At 44.7% G+C, this 18,185-nt stretch overlaps 2 protein-coding genes across 2 annotated transcripts in view; one reads left to right on the top strand and one right to left on the bottom strand.

Moving 5' to 3' along the window:
- Positions 1-1,494: 1,494 nt before the first annotated feature.
- rcor3 (REST corepressor 3) lies at positions 1,495-7,561 on the bottom strand. The gene is given in 13 exon segments (XM_035142719.2): positions 1,495-2,148; positions 2,150-2,397; positions 2,580-2,824; positions 3,317-3,374; positions 3,583-3,660; positions 3,954-4,169; positions 4,621-4,699; positions 4,826-4,950; positions 5,024-5,185; positions 5,740-5,792; positions 5,868-5,945; positions 6,963-7,019; positions 7,139-7,561. Coding segments are annotated over 13 exon segments (1,656 nt in total). The 5' UTR covers positions 7,263-7,561; the 3' UTR covers positions 1,495-2,015.
- Positions 7,562-9,886: 2,325 nt separating this feature from the next.
- Positions 9,887-18,185, top strand: part of LOC118098350 (potassium voltage-gated channel subfamily H member 1) — a 20,227-nt gene continuing 11,928 nt past the window's right edge. Inside the window, exons 1-6 of the mRNA XM_047343499.1 lie at positions 9,887-10,055; positions 14,553-14,676; positions 14,757-14,863; positions 15,199-15,327; positions 15,765-15,883; positions 17,487-17,879. Of these exons, the coding sequence (XP_047199455.1) occupies positions 9,983-10,055; positions 14,553-14,676; positions 14,757-14,863; positions 15,199-15,327; positions 15,765-15,883; positions 17,487-17,879 (945 nt within the window). The 5' untranslated portion in view covers positions 9,887-9,982. The remainder of the gene's footprint in view (positions 10,056-14,552; positions 14,677-14,756; positions 14,864-15,198; positions 15,328-15,764; positions 15,884-17,486; positions 17,880-18,185) is intronic.

Raw genomic sequence — 18,185 nt, 5'->3', positions numbered from 1 at the left:
AAACTGACGCCATCACTTTCATCTCGAACTGTTAACATCTGTACACGTCTGGTGATTTTCTAGTTTTCTTCTTCTCAAGAAATCCCTGAACCACATGTAGATTAATCCACCGCAGGAAATAGTCCCCAACAGATGCAACGTTTCCTGTTTGATAAAAGCTACAGATTTATATCTTCAGGTAGAAACGACTGGAAACAAAGATGGACGACATGACAGCTCCAGAAAGTGAAGCCGAAGCGTGAACCCCTGGTGGCTGGCTGCAGTACAGGTCAAAAACCCTCCTCCTCCATGTTAGCAGATGGGACACGGACCAAACTGAAACCAAAGTAGACGTTAAATAAATGTTTGTCAAAGACGGTTTCTGTCGCTTCAGGTCGTTCTTCTCTCACCGATGTTTGTTCAAGTGTCTCTGATCAGTTTGGTTTGAATCAGTCTGATGACATGAAAACAGGCTGAGACGTCATGATTGACAGCTGAGACTCACTCCTGATTGGTCGAGAGTATGTATGGGCGGGACCTTGATACCACGGCTCCGCTCCACCATCACTGCTGCTCAGACTCTGACTGTAAATGACGTCATCGCCACAAGATGGCAGCGTTCGTATCCAAGATATTTGGGCTTCATGTTTTTGGTGTCCGGATGTGGAGACGTCTTTATCAACAGTTACTGCTGAGAGCGGAGGAGTCACAGACAGAGGAGGTAGAAGGTGGAGCGACTGACGGCCACATGATGGTTTGGGTCTGCACGTGAATTTAACTGACAAGAAGGAAAATGACGTCACCAGTCTGATCCTTTAGAACAGTTTACAGTCTAACTAGCGCCCCCTAGAGGCCGCAGCGGTTTTCATGACAGCCACGATGTGAACAATTTATCTTTTTCTTAAAATCTTCCCACGAGTGAAGATATAAATGTAAAGTTTGTCCTGAGGGTGGCGCTAAATGACAGCTCATGAGATCGTTAAACTTTAAAGAATTCTTCCTCACGATGTGAAGCCTGAAACGAGCATTACAACGTTAAACTTAACGGATGAAACTTGAGTTAGATACTTTTAGAAATCACACTGATTCAAGTTCTAGCACTTTTTTGTGCTAGTTACCAAATGTTAGCGTGTTTGACGAAGACTGTGAAGACGGTAAACATTAAACCTGCTGAACGTCAGCATGCTGATATTAGCATTTAACTACATCTTCACAAGGCTGCTAGCATGTGTGTGGACTCTTCAGGCCTTTGCACACTGGACACGTTTTCTTTGTGAGATTTATTTCATGCTAATAATAGATTCCAAATCTGTATCGAGTCAATGTCGCGGAACTTCAGAGAAACCGAGGCTTTTGGTTTTTTGGACTAAGGTACATTTTAAAATGTTCCAGTATCGACTTGGACACATCTAACAAATCAGAATGCATGCAACTTCCTCCTCCACCCAGTCTGAGAAACAAATTCATCTTTACGAGGCAGGATTTAGTGTTTTTTATAAATATGAAAAGTCGAACTTCACCTTCAAATTATTCTTTATTTCGTGCTTTTAATTTGTGTCGCGTCGATGTGCAAAGGCCTTTAGTCTTATTGTGTTTAAAGGGTCGTTCATGATATTACAGTGAACGTGTTTTCCAGGTACTGTTGTGTCCTTCTTGTTGGTGTTTAAGGCGACACGCACACAGAGAGTAGGAGGGGGACCCAGAATGGAACCCTGTGGGACACAACACGCGTTTGTTGAGGTTTCATTTCTGTTTTAAGACTAAATTTCAGTCAAACCTCCCAAACAACACAGAGATTTTAGAACCAGGGTCCATCAGGCATGTACGTCCTGTGGGAAACACAAACATCAAACCCTAACGCACTGATCTGCTTTTGGATCTCGTGTAAATGTGTCACTTTTATGTTCTTGTGGTTTAACACTGGAGAAGTTGGTCAGAAGTGAAACTGTCGCTCTTTTGAACCTCAATAATCCGATTTTCCCACAGGACCTGAATGCAGCAGCTTCCATGGAAACTGACCATTTTCTTTATTTTCGTTAGTGGAGGGACGAAGACGAGGCCGTCTCAGATTGGTGGATGGCCAGGCCCGAGGGCTGCTGGGCGGAGCTCGGGCCTGAGGCCCCAGGGTTCCCGCTGAGGGTCATGGGAGCAGGAGGGCGGGGGTTGAGGCGGGGGCAGGGGGTTGGAGGGGCGGATGAGAGGCGGGGGCTGCTGCAGCGTGGGGCGGGGCTGCAGGAAGCGAGCCTGCTGTTGGAGGGGCGGAGGCTGGCGGTGCAGGGAGGGCGTGGCTGGCAGGGAGGGCCGCAGGAGGGGAGGGGGCTGGTGGAGAGAAGAGGAGGCGCTGCTGGACGTCACCAGAGTCTGAGCCGAGGAAGACGAGGAGGCAGCAGGAGACGCACCGGAGGAGGTCACCTGACCCTGCGGAGAGGAGAGGCCAGAGTTTATTGAGTCTGAATGAATTTCAGGTGTGTTGCAAAGGATCATGGGAAACACAGTGTTGGCTGTGAAGTGTTTGTCTTTCACCTGCGCTGAGGATGATATGTTTCCCTTTGTGTCTGTCTGTCTGTTAGTTAGGAGGCAGGCTAAGTTTAATTTCTCACCTCTTCGTCTTCTTCGTCAGTGCTCTTCCCTGATGGAGTGGTAGAGCTGTTCTTTCCCTCCTCTCCTGAGGTGGCGCTGTCTCCGTTGGGAGCTCGTGTTCCCTGCTCCGCCTCCCACTCCTGCAGCACCTCCTCCAGGTTGAACCGCCGTCGGTAGTTCACAAAGAAGTTCTTCACCTGGCCGACCGTCTTGTTGCCTATGACGTCTGCGATGGCCTGAAAGTCTTTTCCGTATTTCCTGACACCTGGAGAACGTCACAGACGGGTTACACTGATGTCTGTGATTTACTGTATGTGGTTCACACGTGCACTGAACTTATCGAGTTATCAAGAGGAGCTGAACGAGAGAACGTCCGAATCATGACTGTAATCTTCCACCTGAGAACAAAGTGTCACGCCGCTAACACTTCCTGTCAGTAACACTTCCTGTCAGTTACAGCTGTCAGTTACCTTCCTGTCAGTTACAGTTCCACCTCGTCGTCCCTGCTCTGACTCTTCACCTTCACTGCTCCTCCTTCAGAGGAGTTTCTGTTACTAAGCAACCAGCTGCAGAGGAGACAATCTACTTCCTGTTTACACCACATGACCGGTGGACGTTCGTGGTCATGTGACGTGTGTTTTCACGTTTGTCAGTGTGGACCTTCTCTCTGTCAGTGACGTGATGAGAGCCGTGAGAATGAGTCCAAACAGTGAGATAATGTCAGGTCGACTCTGTTGATAACAGAGAAGAATCTCACCTTGAACTGCCAGGAGCTGCTCGTCCGTGGTCCAGCGAGCGTTCACCTTCTGGTTACACTGCAAAGTTCAACATCAGCGTAACCGTGAAACATGACACTGTGTGAAAAACGTTTCTACAACAGATTGAACCCATTTGGACGTGATGTGTGCTTCTCCCTTCGGAGCTGGATGAGGAAGAAGAGGAGGATCTGGCAGCTTGGTGGGTTTTAAAAATGTTCACGTACTTAAGGATAAATGATTTACAATGAAGTCAGTGGGTCTGTACCTCAGGGAGCCGGAAGTCTTCGATCCCAGACTCCAGCGTGTGTTTGAGTCCGCTGTTCATCTGCTTCGCGTTCTGCACCTGACGAGACACAACAAGTCAGGTGACCTCCTGTAGGTCCGAACGCTGCCTCCCTCTCAGAGCTGATTTAGCTGAGTGATGATGACTGAATATTATATTTATAGTTTTTTGTAATCCTCTTAGGTGTCTTTGAGGATTGTTTTCAGAGCTATAAGATGCATTATTTTATAATTGTTATTATTATTAGGCGGTGTCACCACCAGGTGGCAGTGGAGCCCTGGCAGATCAGACGAGCATGAGACTGGACGACTCAGACTCTGGAGGACAAGGACATTTTCTGTGTGGCCTCCAACCTGTCTCTTGAGGGACACCAGCTCCATGTCCAGCTGACGGAGGAGGGTGTTGGCGGCGGAGGCGCTGCAGGACACGGCCACCACGTCTTCCTGCGTCAGGTACATGCCTTTGGGGGGTCGGCAGCGGGAGCGCTGGTGGTGTCGGTGCTGCAGGGTCTGGTGCTCCCGTCGACCCAGCGCCACCTTAGAGCCCGGCACCACCGGCTCCACCTGGTTCTGAGGGAGCGAGAACATGTGATGTGTTATGAGCCGAAAACTGACTTCATGATAAAAGTAAGAATGAGACCATAGAACAAATAGGATCCAGCTTCTCATCGTGTTGTTTGTTCTTCTTATAAACTTAAACTTAAAGTAAACCAGCTGAGTGGAGTCACTTTGAGTTTGTGATGTTTCAGTTTCATATTTTGTAGATTAAGTATTTAAATGGAAAAATATCTACTAATCTGTAGTAAAATCTAAATGAAACGATTTAAGATGCAGCTCTGCTTTGAGCCTTATTACAGAAATGATTGATTCTAATCTTTCATAAAGTACAAGACCCATCTTAGAACTGACAGATATACCTCTAGTGTGTGTGTGTGTGTGTGTGTGTGTGTGTGTGTGTGTGTGTGTGTGTGTGTGTGTGTGGTATCGCCATGGCGACAGCAGCTTGGGCGTGTCTGCATACCTCTTTCTTTGCTTCCTTGTTGGGGTCGTAGTCACTGTCGTGGGCCTCGATGGGATTCGCTTCCTCCATCTCCTCGTCACTGCCGCGGCGACAACAAACCAAAGTTTAACCATTAAACGTTTTCACACAAAAACCAGAACACCACCACCAAGCTGAGAAACAGATTCCTTTAAATGTGTGGAGCGGTTTGTGTCAGAGCTTCTACCTGACGTCCTGGTTGCTCCTGTTGGCCAGTTTACGAGCCTGTCGGTCCATCAGACTCGTTCTGGAGCGAGTCTTCTTCCACGAGTAGTAATACTTCACCAGACTGGAGATGGATTTGTCCGGTAGCTGAAAGAATTCAAACCAGGTTTGAGGCACGCTGAGTCTTCAGGATATTGTTGTCGTTGTGTCAGCTGTTTACCATCTGCTGGATGCGGTGGAAGCTTTTCCCGTGGAAGCTGAACGCCTGTTCGAACAGAACCTTGTCCTCCACCGTCCACTCGTCAGGAAACGGCGTGAAGTTCGGGAGGTCGGCCAGAGACTTCTCTATGTTGTGTTTGTGCCAGAAGAGCATGCCAAGAGCCTGGACACACACACACACACACACACACACACACACACACAGAAACACACACTTTCTGTCAATCTCAACTTTATCTGTGTTTTGACCAAAAGTCCCTGGAACTTTCTCAAAGTAACTAGAAGGTTCCTGTTCACTTTGGTTGTTTTTGTTCTGACAGTCGCGGCAGCTCTTCTGGTTCAGGAAGCAGAGGATCATGGGTAATAACCAGTGTTCAGCTGTTCCAGTTCAGTGGGACGACGCAGTCCGAGTCAACACATTGATACACATGAAAACCACTTCATCACTCCAACAGAGTTAATCACCACGTGTGGCTGCAGGGGGCGCTGTTGCTCAGTAATGGATCAGATTCTGTTCTGTCTGATACCTAATGTGAACAATTTGATTAGTACTGAACTCATTATAAATAATAAGTAAAGTCAATTTTCTCTGTTGAAGCAGAAACTAAGAACAAATCCTTATTTTTGGGGCTTTTTAATCTTTTATACGATTGCGATGAAGGAGAGACAGGAAGTGAACGACATGCGGTGATGCTCCGGCCGGTCGACGGCACCCACCTGCTCCACGTTGTATCCATGCCTCTCTTTGGCTATCGCGATGTATTCGTCCACTGTGGAGGAAACACAGCGTCAGTTCAGCGGAGAGCCAGAGAAGCTTCTACAGGAGAAACCACAGGTTCACTTACGCTTGGAGTCGACGATGGAGTGATACGGAGACCAGACCAACATCCCCCCACTGTCCTTGTCTGTGTACTTAGTGGAACCTGAACAAAGATCCTCACGGTTAAAGAACTCCTTCAGCTGCACGGTTTAACATTTACAGGCTGTCACACATTCATATTAAGGCTGCTGAGACGGAGCTGAGTTGCATCATGGGAAACGTAGGAACCAGGGTCGGGGAACTAAACGTCAGGATTCTCCACCTCTGCTGCACAAACTTTTTATGAAATACCAATAAAGAATATTGTCTTTATTCATCTCTTTTTGTTGATTTCCATAAAATATTTCTTCATGGTCATTTTTTTTTCAGTTTTCTAAACACTTTAATTTAAGTTTCGTACTATACCCTAATAATTTAGAATTATAACGTATTTTTATGCAGTTATATGCAGACATTAGGAAACGTTAAGTGTTTCTATGAAGATTTATTTGAAAGAATATATTGCACCTGTGTTTAACTATATTGTTGTTAGTTTTATTCTTTCTGTTATTGATACTTTTACCTATAGAACAACAGAGTCAATGTCAGATCAATCGTTTGTCCACATTAACTGCAAACGCTGCTCACAAGTTATTGTTTTTAAAAGATTATTGTTTATATCTTTATAAAAATTGTAATCCTAAAAATGTATTGATATCTTGCTAAACAATATCTAATTCGACTTTTCTCTATTTATTACTTTCTTATAAATACGATGAGAACATGTCCTCGGGGATTGTGGGTAATTTTGCTGGTATCATAGACAGATTAAACAATTATGACAATATTTATTAGTCTGAGAAAAGTTCTATTGACAGAAAAATACAGAATGAATTAAAATCTTGAACCTGTAGCAGAGTCACTATGTTTATTATTGTATATTAACCATGATTAATGTGGAGGGATCATTAGAAACTAACAGGAATCTTCACGTCATGTCCCAGTGGAGGCTGACGCTTCTGACTTTATTAAATATTACATTTAATAAATATATTAAAGTGTCCTCCTCAGTGTTGATGAGTTTCAAACCTCCCTCCGTGTGACCGAGGCTACCCCGGTCCGTCCCACCGCACACACTCACCGGGCTCGAACTCGGGGATGTTGGCCTGATAGTCCGCTCCGACCCGCATCCCCACATCTGGAAACACACGCACACACAGATGTTGTCATTGTTATACAACATATGCATGATGATCATACATGTTAATGCTGGAGCGCAGCGGTGGAGCCACAGGCGCGTGTTCGAGGCTCCCTCACCGTGCTCGTCGTCGCTGCCGCTCTCCTCAGAGAAATGTCCGTTGGACGCGTTGGACGGACTCTTGGTTCCGTTGGATCGACCTTTCCCCAAATACTCGGAGCCTTTGTCCATCATCCCCGGCATCTCGGCGCTCAGATGCACCGAGTTTCGGTCGCGGTGTCCGGATAGAAAATGTCACCAGGAGCCGCTGGAGCTTTTTCTTTTCTGCTGCTGTTCCCTCCGCCGCCGCAGCTCCGGCCGTGGCGCTGCGGCCGCGGTCGCCGCTGCCCGCCGCGTTTTAAGCGTCGCTTCGGTTTATGGAACAAAACAAACATCGGCAGCGGAGACGCGTCGGAATTTCACCGAAATCTAATCTGACGAAGTTTGTCCCGGAGGACGCGAGAGGCGTCGCTGCGCCGGGTCTAACCTCCGCGGCGGAAGGTCTTTTACGCACCGTTGAGCGGCAGTGCGGCGCCTGCTGCTGCGGAGCCTGTGGCCTGTGTAACCTTCCGCCCACACGAACTGATTAATACAAAGAATAATAAAGAAAATAAAACTGAGATCTAACTTCATAAAACCTTCAAACAATTAAAAACCAAACCGAGTCTAAAAGAACCTGAAATCACACATATCACTTCAAACTGTGGTCATCACAACTCCACGTGTTGTTAAATATCATCACGTTATTACATCATATGAACTGCAGCTGATTTAAAGTATCATTTAGGAATATGTGAGTCGGTTCATGCGCCTTGTTTTTATCAGTGTTGTTGCACTGAGTGTTTATCACCAGCAGAGGGAGACACCGCTCAACAGTCTGACTCGTGACTGCAGAGCTCACTGCTCACCTGCAGAGGGCGTCCTCCCGCTGCCAGCCTACCCAACTGTCTCCTCCACAACAATTTAACTTTAAGTTACTCATGTAGGAATTAATACTCTGTTAGTCACTGGTAAAATTATTTTTTGAAATATGACTCTAGTTCTGAAACTTTTCAATAATTAAAGGTGCCATATGTAAGTTTTCACTATTGCTACTAATACGTTAGTATTAGTCGCTGTTTACCAATCCATCTGAAACGTTGCCACCAAATGTTCGTGGCTGTTATAGGAACTATTCAAATATGAAAAACGTACATTAAACAAGAGCGTCCCTCAGTCGAGCTCTCACCTCCAACAGGCGCCTTATGAAACCACATTTAAATTCTCTAGATCAAGATTTTTATTCATTAAGATTCAGGAATTATTCTCTGGGAAATCAGTGAAAATGTAAAAATAAACACTAAAAACATCCTATTTCACAACAGATCTGCACCAAAATGAGTTCATGGCCCGAAACCTTCAGCAAACATGTTATCAAACATGTTATCAAACATGTTATCAAACATGTTATCCTTCCGTTTGTAATAAACCTTTATGAAACTGCTTGGACAGAGTTCTTTAGAAAAGCGCTGGAGTTGGAAAAGTCTCAGAGACTTTTTAAGAACCGGACTTCTTGCCCCCTGCTGGTCATTCCAAAGAAAACAGGTTTTAGGCACTTCCGCATTAGCCATTTTTATAAAGTCATTGATCATCTTTACAGACTGTTCCCTCATCTTTACAGACTGTTCCCTCATCTTTACAGACTGTTCCCTCATGTGCGTGTGAGTGTTTTATTTGTGAGTGAACCTGTTTTAAAAAGCTGTTAAATCCTTCCCCATCGTCCGGAGAGGAGTTATCTGTTTGTTTTCCTGCTGAGCCACGTTCAGCTAAGAAGTTCTCTCACCTCTACGTCTTGTCGTTGTTCCCAAGATGTAAAAATCAATAAGAACACCAAGGTTCATGGATATTTACACACCAACGTTCAGAAATGACCACGTTCACCCGGAGCCAATTAAAACTTGTCTTCTGCAGAGTCATGTGACCCGGAAGTGAAATGTGATTTTTCACATCACAGACAGAAGTCAGATTTCAGTGGGTTAGAGGAAGGAGGTTGATAACGCAGACCGAGGAGGGTTTCAGGGGGGGCCCAGGTACAAAGAGCTGCACAGCGCCCCCTGTTGCAACACTGCTGCTCCCCTCAGAGCAGAAATGTTTTGGCCCAGATCCCACACATGTCTCCTGAATAAGCTTCACTCCACTGGCTTCCTGTTACATTTAGAATTTAAAACTCTCCTCCTCACATACATTATTAAAATGGCAGCATCAAACCTTAAAGAGCTCATGGTACCTTATCACCACTAGAGCCCTGAGCTCCCAGAATTCAGGCTGTTGTTTGCCTTGGACCATTTATCACTTGGTCCACTTCAGGTTCACAGCCGGAGGTTCACTAGACCAAGAGACGACCGGACGTGGCCCACATCCGTTTGTTCAGGCTCCAGATTCTTCATCAAGTAAAATACAACGACATGTTTTTAATGAACTGACCCTTTAATTACAACAACCTCTGTGATGTCATCATGCATCAACTCACTGCAAGTGGCTCTTTACCTTCCTCTCTCTCCCCCTCCCAGTCTTTTCCAATCTCTCTCTCTCTCTCTCTCTCTCTACACTCTCTCTTCTCTCTCTCTCTCTGTCTCTCTCCCTTTCCATTGGCAGATGGCTGCAGAGGATGGTAAAGAGACTCTTGGAGAGGGAGGACGGGGAAGAGAGAGAGAGAGAGATAGAGAGAGAGGGGAGGGGGAGAGGGAGAGAGAGAGACAGAGAGAGAGACAGAGAGAGAGAGAGAGAGAGAGAGAGAGGGAGAGAGGAGAGAAGAGACAGAGAGAGAGAGAGAGGAGAGAGAGAGAGCAGGGAGGAGGTGGGAGAGCTGCAGCTCGTGAGGCTGGCGCTGCATCAGAGATGTGAGTGGCGGGAAGCGGCTGTGTCTCGTGCCGCAGGAGGACAGGATGGCGGGAGGACGTCGGGGTCTCGTGGCTCCACAGAACACGTTCCTGGAGAACATCGTCCGCAGGTCCAACGGTAAGATCCGGTTCAGTCCGGTTCACACACCTGAATCTGTTGTGTCTGCGGTGGAGAAGGTGTCATGTTGGGTTCGGTGGTTTGAGCACCAGCTGGTGATGGGCTCCATCATTTTAGAGCCAAACATGACAGTTCATTACCCAGCAACACTTTATGATAAGCTAGTGATTGTGATTCATTTTTTTATTATCATTAAGCAGTTAATTTAACCAAATAACATTAACATCACATTCACTCAAAAATACTTGTGGCCCGGTCTCGGGTGTGACGGGTCTAACCTCCCACGGGGCACCAGTTGATGTTTAGGTGGAAACTGCAGCAGAAATAATCTGTTGATTCCTTCACACAAACATTTCATTGGCACTAGTTTCTTAGATGTGAATATTATCTAAGATGTCAATACTAATATTTTTAACTAAAAAACTTCTGATACTAATATTTCAGACCATATTAAAATAAATCGTAATCGGTCTTTTCCAGAGGAATATATGAAAACGTTCTTCTGTGAACGAGTATTATAGTCGTGTATATTTACAGGATCTACTGGCAGCAGGGTTTCCAATGTATGATTCATTTTATATTTCTCCTACTGTTACTTTGTGTTATAGTATTAACATCATACAGTAAAATACAGTTAATTGCTTTGTTGTTTTTATTTCACAGACAACAGGAAGCAGGGTTGTCAGTCATTTACAGTTTTATCTACATATATATAATATAACGTAATTTAGAGTTTACCACTGTTTTAATGTCATGTACTAAACCTGGTGTGATGCTGTCACTCATACGTCAGCTGATCTCAAATACACTGCTCAAAAACTGAGGGACGCTGACATCACTCATCAGATCAGACGATTCCAGGAGAATATGAACAAAATGTCGTAATTAAACTAAAACCATCAACCCACTGAGGACTGGATTCAAAACCACCCTGAACATCCCAGTAACAAACTGAAACCACAGGCTGATCCAACTGGTGTGAATTTCATCAAGTCATCATGTGACTCAGTGGGTGTGGCCTCCTCCTGCCTGCATGTTCTCCTGATAACGTCTGGACATGATGCTCCTGAGGAGCCGCAGGATGGAGTCCTGGGGGACTGCACCAGGAGGAACCCAGGGTCCAGTGCACCAGGAGCACAAGGAGAAACCCAGGATCCAGTGCACCAGGAGGAACCCAGGGTCCAGTGCACCAGGAGCACAAGGAGGAACCCAGGTCCAGTGCACCAGGAGCACCAGGAGGAACCCAGGGTCCAGTGCACCAGGAGCACCAGGAGGAACCCAGGAAACCCAGGGTCCAGTGCACCAGGAGCACCAGGAGCACCAGGAGGAACCCAGGGTCCAGTGCACCAGGAGCACCAGGAGGAACCCACTGCACCAGGAGGAACCCAGGGTCCAGTGCACCAGGAGCACCAGGAGGAACCCAGGGTCCAGTGCACCAGGAGCACCAGGAGGAACCCAGGATCCAGTGCACCAGGAGCACCAGGAGGAACCCACTGCACCAGGAGGAACCCAGGGTCCAGTGCACCAGGAGCACAAGGAGGAACCCAGGGTCCAGTGCACCAGGAGCACCAGGAGGAACCCAGGGTCCAGTGCACCAGGAGCACCAGGAGGAACCCAGGGTCCAGTGCACCAGGAGCACCATTTCACCTGTTGTTACTTTGATTTGCACCAAAGCAGAGACTGGTTCACAACCACTGGTTCTTCTAACGGACACTTTGATCTCTGGAGTTTAACTTTACACTGGGAACATTAAGGTTCTTTCATTTTTTTGATCAGTGTATAATTTGCTTCAGCAGAACAGAATCTGTAGTTTCCCTAAACTGACACCAGAAACACTGATGTCTCAATGAGAAAACACAGCGGCTGAATAGAAGTGAAGTCAGCAGACAGACGAACCCTCGGGGTTCTCAGTGTCCTCAGCTTCTCCACATTACTCAGACCAACCCGTTTGGTTCTGTTTCTGTTTCTGCTCCTTTAACCACTTTTCTTTCCACCTTTTCAGTTTGGACATTATCACATAGACAGACAGGTACAGACCAGTGTTCCCACACATGTTGTGTCTGTGTGTCGAGTCCTCGCTGTGGTTTGTGTTGTGCTGAATGGTTTTGACCTTTGACCAGTTTCTCAGCGTTTCCTGGTTTCACATCATGGACTTTTCTAATTCATTTGATTCAATTTACATTGACATCAGTTAATAATGGAGTTGATATGAAGTTTGCACTCGACCTCGCTCACGTTCACCTTTAAACTCTGTTGTTTGGCCTAATGACTAAAAAATCTAAATAAGAAAAGACATTTTATGTGGTGATCAAAATATTTCAAAAAGTCTTTCAGAAAAAACTGAACATAATCTCAAAATAATCCAAAGCGACGTAATTGAACAGAGTGAAATCTACTTTATTAGTCTTGGTTATAACGAAGCATAAAAACTTCATATTGATGATGGTCCTTTACATTAACCTAGTTTAACTTGACCCTAATCTTGACCTTATAACGACCTTGCTCTAATCTAAACCTTAATTAATCCCGAACCTAAACTGACTTTAACCTTAACCTTAACTCTGAGGTATAGGTCCCCACAACATGGGTAATACCTGCACCCCACACACACTCTGAGAATAGAACAGTTGGGTGAACAATGAAAGAACCTGAAGTCAGTTGCACCTCCTGCCCTGATGGTGGCGCTGGAGTGAAGGTCACAGAATGATCAGAATCATCCTGATCAATGGGAGGATTTATTATCTTTGTGAAGCCATTTTGAATAAATAACAAGCAGAATACCAACATTTAATAAAACAACATAAACAAATACGGTCTTTTTGTTTATTTAACAATTCAAATATAAAATATTATTTCTGTTATTAGACCCACAATTATTATGTTCTCGTTTAATATTACACATCTGCTTACAACTTATAAATGGAAACAGGGACTTGTCAGTATTTCACTTTTACTGTAAATATAAAATTATCTTGTTACAGAATTCTGTCAGAATAAATAATAAATAAATAAATAAATAAAAGATGGATTGAAATACGTCATGAAATTTCAAGTGAAACTGATTTAGTACATTTGTTTTGACTTTCTCAAACATTGACTTCATTTTGTCGTGACTTTGTTGTGCGTGTGTGTTTCAGACCTCCATCCTGAGTTGTGTGACTTCACGTTGTGTATTTTGCATCGGAGCAGTCCTGTTGTGCAGGTTTCTGATTTGTGCTCAGGACGTGTTAAAGCCTGCACAGCTGCACGTTACCTTCCTCTCGCCTGGAGTCAGACTTGAGTTTGAAGAATGAATGGAGCTGTGAAATATTCAGGAAGTGGAACCTGAATGTGGAAGCACCAGGTCACGTGATGCAGTCGAAGAGTAAACCGCTGCTGCACAGGAAACACTTTGTTAACTGGTTTCTCACGTTCATCCCAGTCTCTGGTTCTGGTTCTGTGGAGCGTCCCGACGCAAACCGAAGCTGTTAATCGCTCATTGGGCTCATTTCATTGACGCCATTTTGACAAAAAAAGAAACCGAATCTGAGTCACGTTGTTCTCCGGGAAATCTTTGATTCTTTGCCCTCATATTTATTCCCAACTTAAAATTTGTGTCATATATTCATTTATCAAATTTGCAGAATTCATACTAAAGTCAAATTTAATACAGAAAAACGAGTAAAGTAACAGTACGAGGTTCATTAATGATGTACACACACACATGTACACACTGTGCATGTGATTAGAATCATGTAAAAATGACGCCACCACCTGGTTGAACATGTAAGTTTAATGATCTGATCACAGAGCAAGTCAGGTTAAGTTTGACGTCCTGCTCCGACACACACACACACACACACACACACACACACACACACACACACACACACACACACACACACACACACACACACACACACACACACACTGCTGTAAACTGTTGGTATCCATGTGTCACTGCTGCTGGGCTGTGATTGGCTGTTAGCTGTTTGTTCTGTTGTGTCCAGACTGAATATTAATAAGAAAAACAACATGTGCTCATTATATGAAAGTCTCATGTCTTTATATGTCTTTATATGTCCTGGTCACATCTCTACTGCAGAGACGCTGCGGCCTGACGGACAGAATGAAGTCATGGCTGCAGGATTATGGTGCAAGTGACCATTAAAACTATTTGTTTTGTTTTAAGGATAGAAGCCGTAATATCTTAGAGACTAAAGCGGTAATACTTTGAGAATAAGGTCCTAATATTACAATAAGGAAATTCTTGGATATAAAACTCAGCCAGAAGAAAATGAGCTTCAGAAGTTCAGTAATATTTAAGATTCTGGTTTCCTTCCTCTCCTATGATGATAAATGTAACACTTTATTTTATAAACCAAATGTTAAATTGCAAATAAAAATGCCGCAGTAAGCGCAGCCCTGACCGACGTGCAGCCGTGTCACGTGTGCTGTTAAACACGTGTGTCATGTGATCCGTGGAGACGGATTCCCACCAGCTGTGTTTGTGCTCAGATACGAACTTCGTGCTGGGGAACGCTCAGATCGTCGACTGGCCGATCGTCTACAGCAACGACGGCTTCTGCAAACTGTCCGGTTACCACCGAGCAGAGGTCATGCAGAAGAGCAGCACCTGCAGGTACGAGCACAGCATTGTGTGTGTGTCTGTGTGTGTGTGTGTGCACTCTCTAAGCACAACATGTGTGGTTTCTGCTGCAGCTTCATGTATGGAGAGCTGACGGACAAAGAAATGAGTGAGAAAGTCCGTTTGACCTTTGAGAACTATGAGATGAACTCTTTTGAGATTCTGATGTACAAGAAGAACCGTGAGTACTTCACGTTTTGTTTGAAATTCTGTTCTTGTTCATACTTTGTTCTGTGTGTCGTGAACTCGAGCGACGTTCTCATCCGACTTGTATTCCCCCAAACGTGAGAGACCGGAGGCCCTCAGGCCCTCGTGCCCCAGTTCATGTTCTAAACTGGGACTGAGAATCAGATCTCTGGATAGAGGCCGACAGAGGAGAGAACTGACGACTCATCGTTCAGCTTCATTAATCAGCAGTTTCATTTAGTTTCGTGTTATATTGATTCAGCTCTTTGTGTGATTGGAGTGCAAAGGATTGTGGGACGTCAGACTGATTCTTTTCCCTCGGTGCTGCAGGGATGCCCGTTTGGTTTTTTGTGAAGATTGCTCCAATCAGGAACGAGCAGGACAAAGTCGTCCTGTTTCTCTGCACCTTCAGTGACATCACCGCCTTCAAGCAACCGATCGAGGATGACTCCTCAAAAGGTGGGTGTGGCTCCGATGATTGAGGAACTCTGAAACGCAGGTTAGCTCCTACGTTAGCGCTCAGGTACGAAACTGGAGGACGGAGTAGAAATCTGTGTGAATTATATTAATAACCTTTATAAAGCACGTTTCATACGACGCTGCAGCTCGAAGTGATTCACTAAACAGGATTAAAAAGAAAAGTAGGTCAGTGACCGAAATACACAAGTAAATACCAATGAAACCAAGAGGAAAAAACGACTTCTTCCTTTTCAAGCACTGATTTCTCATTTATATATTTAGTGTTAAACCAGAACATCATCTGTCAGTAGAGCTCACACCTCCACCAACAGTCTCCTCACACAACCACAGTTAAATTCAGATCACACACACTCATGAATATCAAGACCCGTGAAGTGTTTTCTGAGAAATCGTTGGCGGTGTTGTGTTGTCGGCAGGTTGGGGTAAGTTTGCCCGTCTGACTCGAGCGCTGACCAGCAGTCGAGGAGTTCTCCAGCAGCTCGCCCCGGCCGTGCAGAAAGGAGAGAACGTCCACAAACACTCACGGCTGGCGGAGGTAAGATCGTCTCCCACGACAACGCTCACCTGCAGGAAACCTTCTGCTGCAGGAGGCGACGTCTTTTCTGTTCACATTAAAACCTACCATGGTCGAGAAAAAGACTCACAACAGACACACAACCACAACAGATTGATGTGTGATGTGTGGCAGAGCGCGGACGACCTGATGGATGGAAACACCTCCTGCTGTTTACTGATGCTCTCAGCTCTCACTGCTCCAGGTTCATCGCTGGGCCACAGGAGCTCAGAAACATTTGATCTATTATGACAAGCTCAGAACTATTGAATATTAATACATCTTACAAAATGATATATTTTAATATAGTATTTAAAAGAGGAGGAACTGGAGTCAGAGGGAAATGGTAGATTATTTGTTTCCTTCTGCTTTGTGTTAAATATCCTGGTTTCCTTAAGTTTAGTTTAGTTTACGGTTTAAAATAAATGAATAGAAAAAGAATCACCAATAGATGCGTTATCTCAGAGAAATTAACATAATGTTAAAGAGAAAAGAAACTGTGGATCTCACAGCTTCTGTTTTAGCCAACTGGAGCTTGCTCTTTAACGTTCGGTACAAGTGCAGATTATTCACCTGTTGTCGTCAGGACGCTGCTTCAGGTCACTGACACGTTTCTCAGCTGTAATTAACTGTGACTAATCTGTCCATTAACTGCAGAGAGATAATCAGTGAACTGTTTGTTATCGGATGATCGACACAACGACTCAGAGGAAAACATTTAATTTCACGACCTCTGTGAAAAGAAATCACATTATTCACTTTTCGTTTAATAAGATCTCATGAAATTCATTTTAATAAAATGAATGTTCTTTGTGTTCATGAGTTTTCCGTTGATTTTTATTTTAATTATGATAATAAATGTTAACATAATATCAAATGATAAAATCATAGAAACAGAGAAGACAAATGTTCCCCTCAGGATGAATTGTAATAACTTTAGTTTCCTCTAGCGCCATCATCAGGTCAAGATTTGGTTTATGACAGTTACCTTATTACTACTAACTAGCTTGTTTACTACTAACTAGCTGGTTGAGCCCATCAACAGTAAATGAAGATGTCATCTCTTCACTGGAGGTTACAAGTGATGTCATGTATCGTCACCTGGTTACGTTTTGAAATAAGGGAGCAGACGTGAAAAGATAACGGAGATTAAGGTTCTGTGAAGGATACGGACAGGAAATGATGAAAGATTTATGTATTCAAACATTATGAAGCATGAAATGGAGGCTGAATAATGATGTGAATAATTCAAACAACGTTAAACCTGCTAATCTTCATTTGCTCCTTTGCTCAGACGCCTGACACAACAGCGTGTTTAGTTTGATAGATTCACAGACGTTTGCACCTCAGCCAAGTGTAAACGCTTTAAAAGAACCAGAGTCGTCCGATCATCATATGAAACATATATAAACATAATGGATTTAAGCTCACGTGTTGTTTTAGATGTGTTGTAGTTTAACTTGTTGAATAATTCAGATTTCAGCCTGAAACAGATTTAGGTGAAAATGTAACTTGTTTATTTATGTACGAGGACAGAGAAGCGTCTCATCTCCGTGACCCTGGCGCTCGCCGTGTTCCCTCTCAGGTTCTCCAGCTGGGGTCGGACATCTTGCCTCAGTACAAACAGGAAACGCCGAAGACGCCGCCACATATCATCCTGCACTACTGCCTCTTCAAGACCACGTGGGACTGGGTCATCCTCATCCTCACCTTCTACACGGCCATCATGGTGCCCTACAACGTCTCCTTCAAGACCAAGCAGAACAACGTCACCTGGCTGGTGGTGGACAGCATCGTGGACGTCATCTTCCTCGTCGACATCGTCCTCAACTTCCACACCACCTTCGTCGGCCCGGCCGGAGAAGTCATCTCCGACCCCAAGCTAATCCGCATGAACTACGTCAAAACCTGGTTCGTCATCGACCTGCTGTCCTGTTTGCCTTATGACGTCATCAACGCCTTCGAAAACGTGGATGAGGTCAGTGCCACAGAACAACAGCTCACTTCACATACATGACGGAGTCAGGTACAGTAGCCTGGAGGGGCCAATGTGCTCCTTCAGTGTTCATCAGTTCTACTCCGTTGTAAACAGATATTGTTGTTCACCATCTGAAGAATTATTCTACGAGGAGACTGGACAAACAAGAAAACTAGAAGAAATGTCTCAGTGAACTTTAACTGCTGCGGCGTCAGACTCTGAAACTCACTTATTACTTCCTTCAGTCAATTTCTCAGCTTGCAAATAGAAAAACATGTAGGAGCAATTGTTTTGAGAGAGAGAGAG

The sequence above is a fragment of the Hippoglossus stenolepis genome, chromosome 2, assembly GCF_022539355.2.
Source record: "Hippoglossus stenolepis isolate QCI-W04-F060 chromosome 2, HSTE1.2, whole genome shotgun sequence".
NCBI lineage: Eukaryota > Metazoa > Chordata > Actinopteri > Pleuronectiformes > Pleuronectidae > Hippoglossus > Hippoglossus stenolepis.
This window is presented reverse-complemented; position numbering and strand designations above follow the sequence as displayed.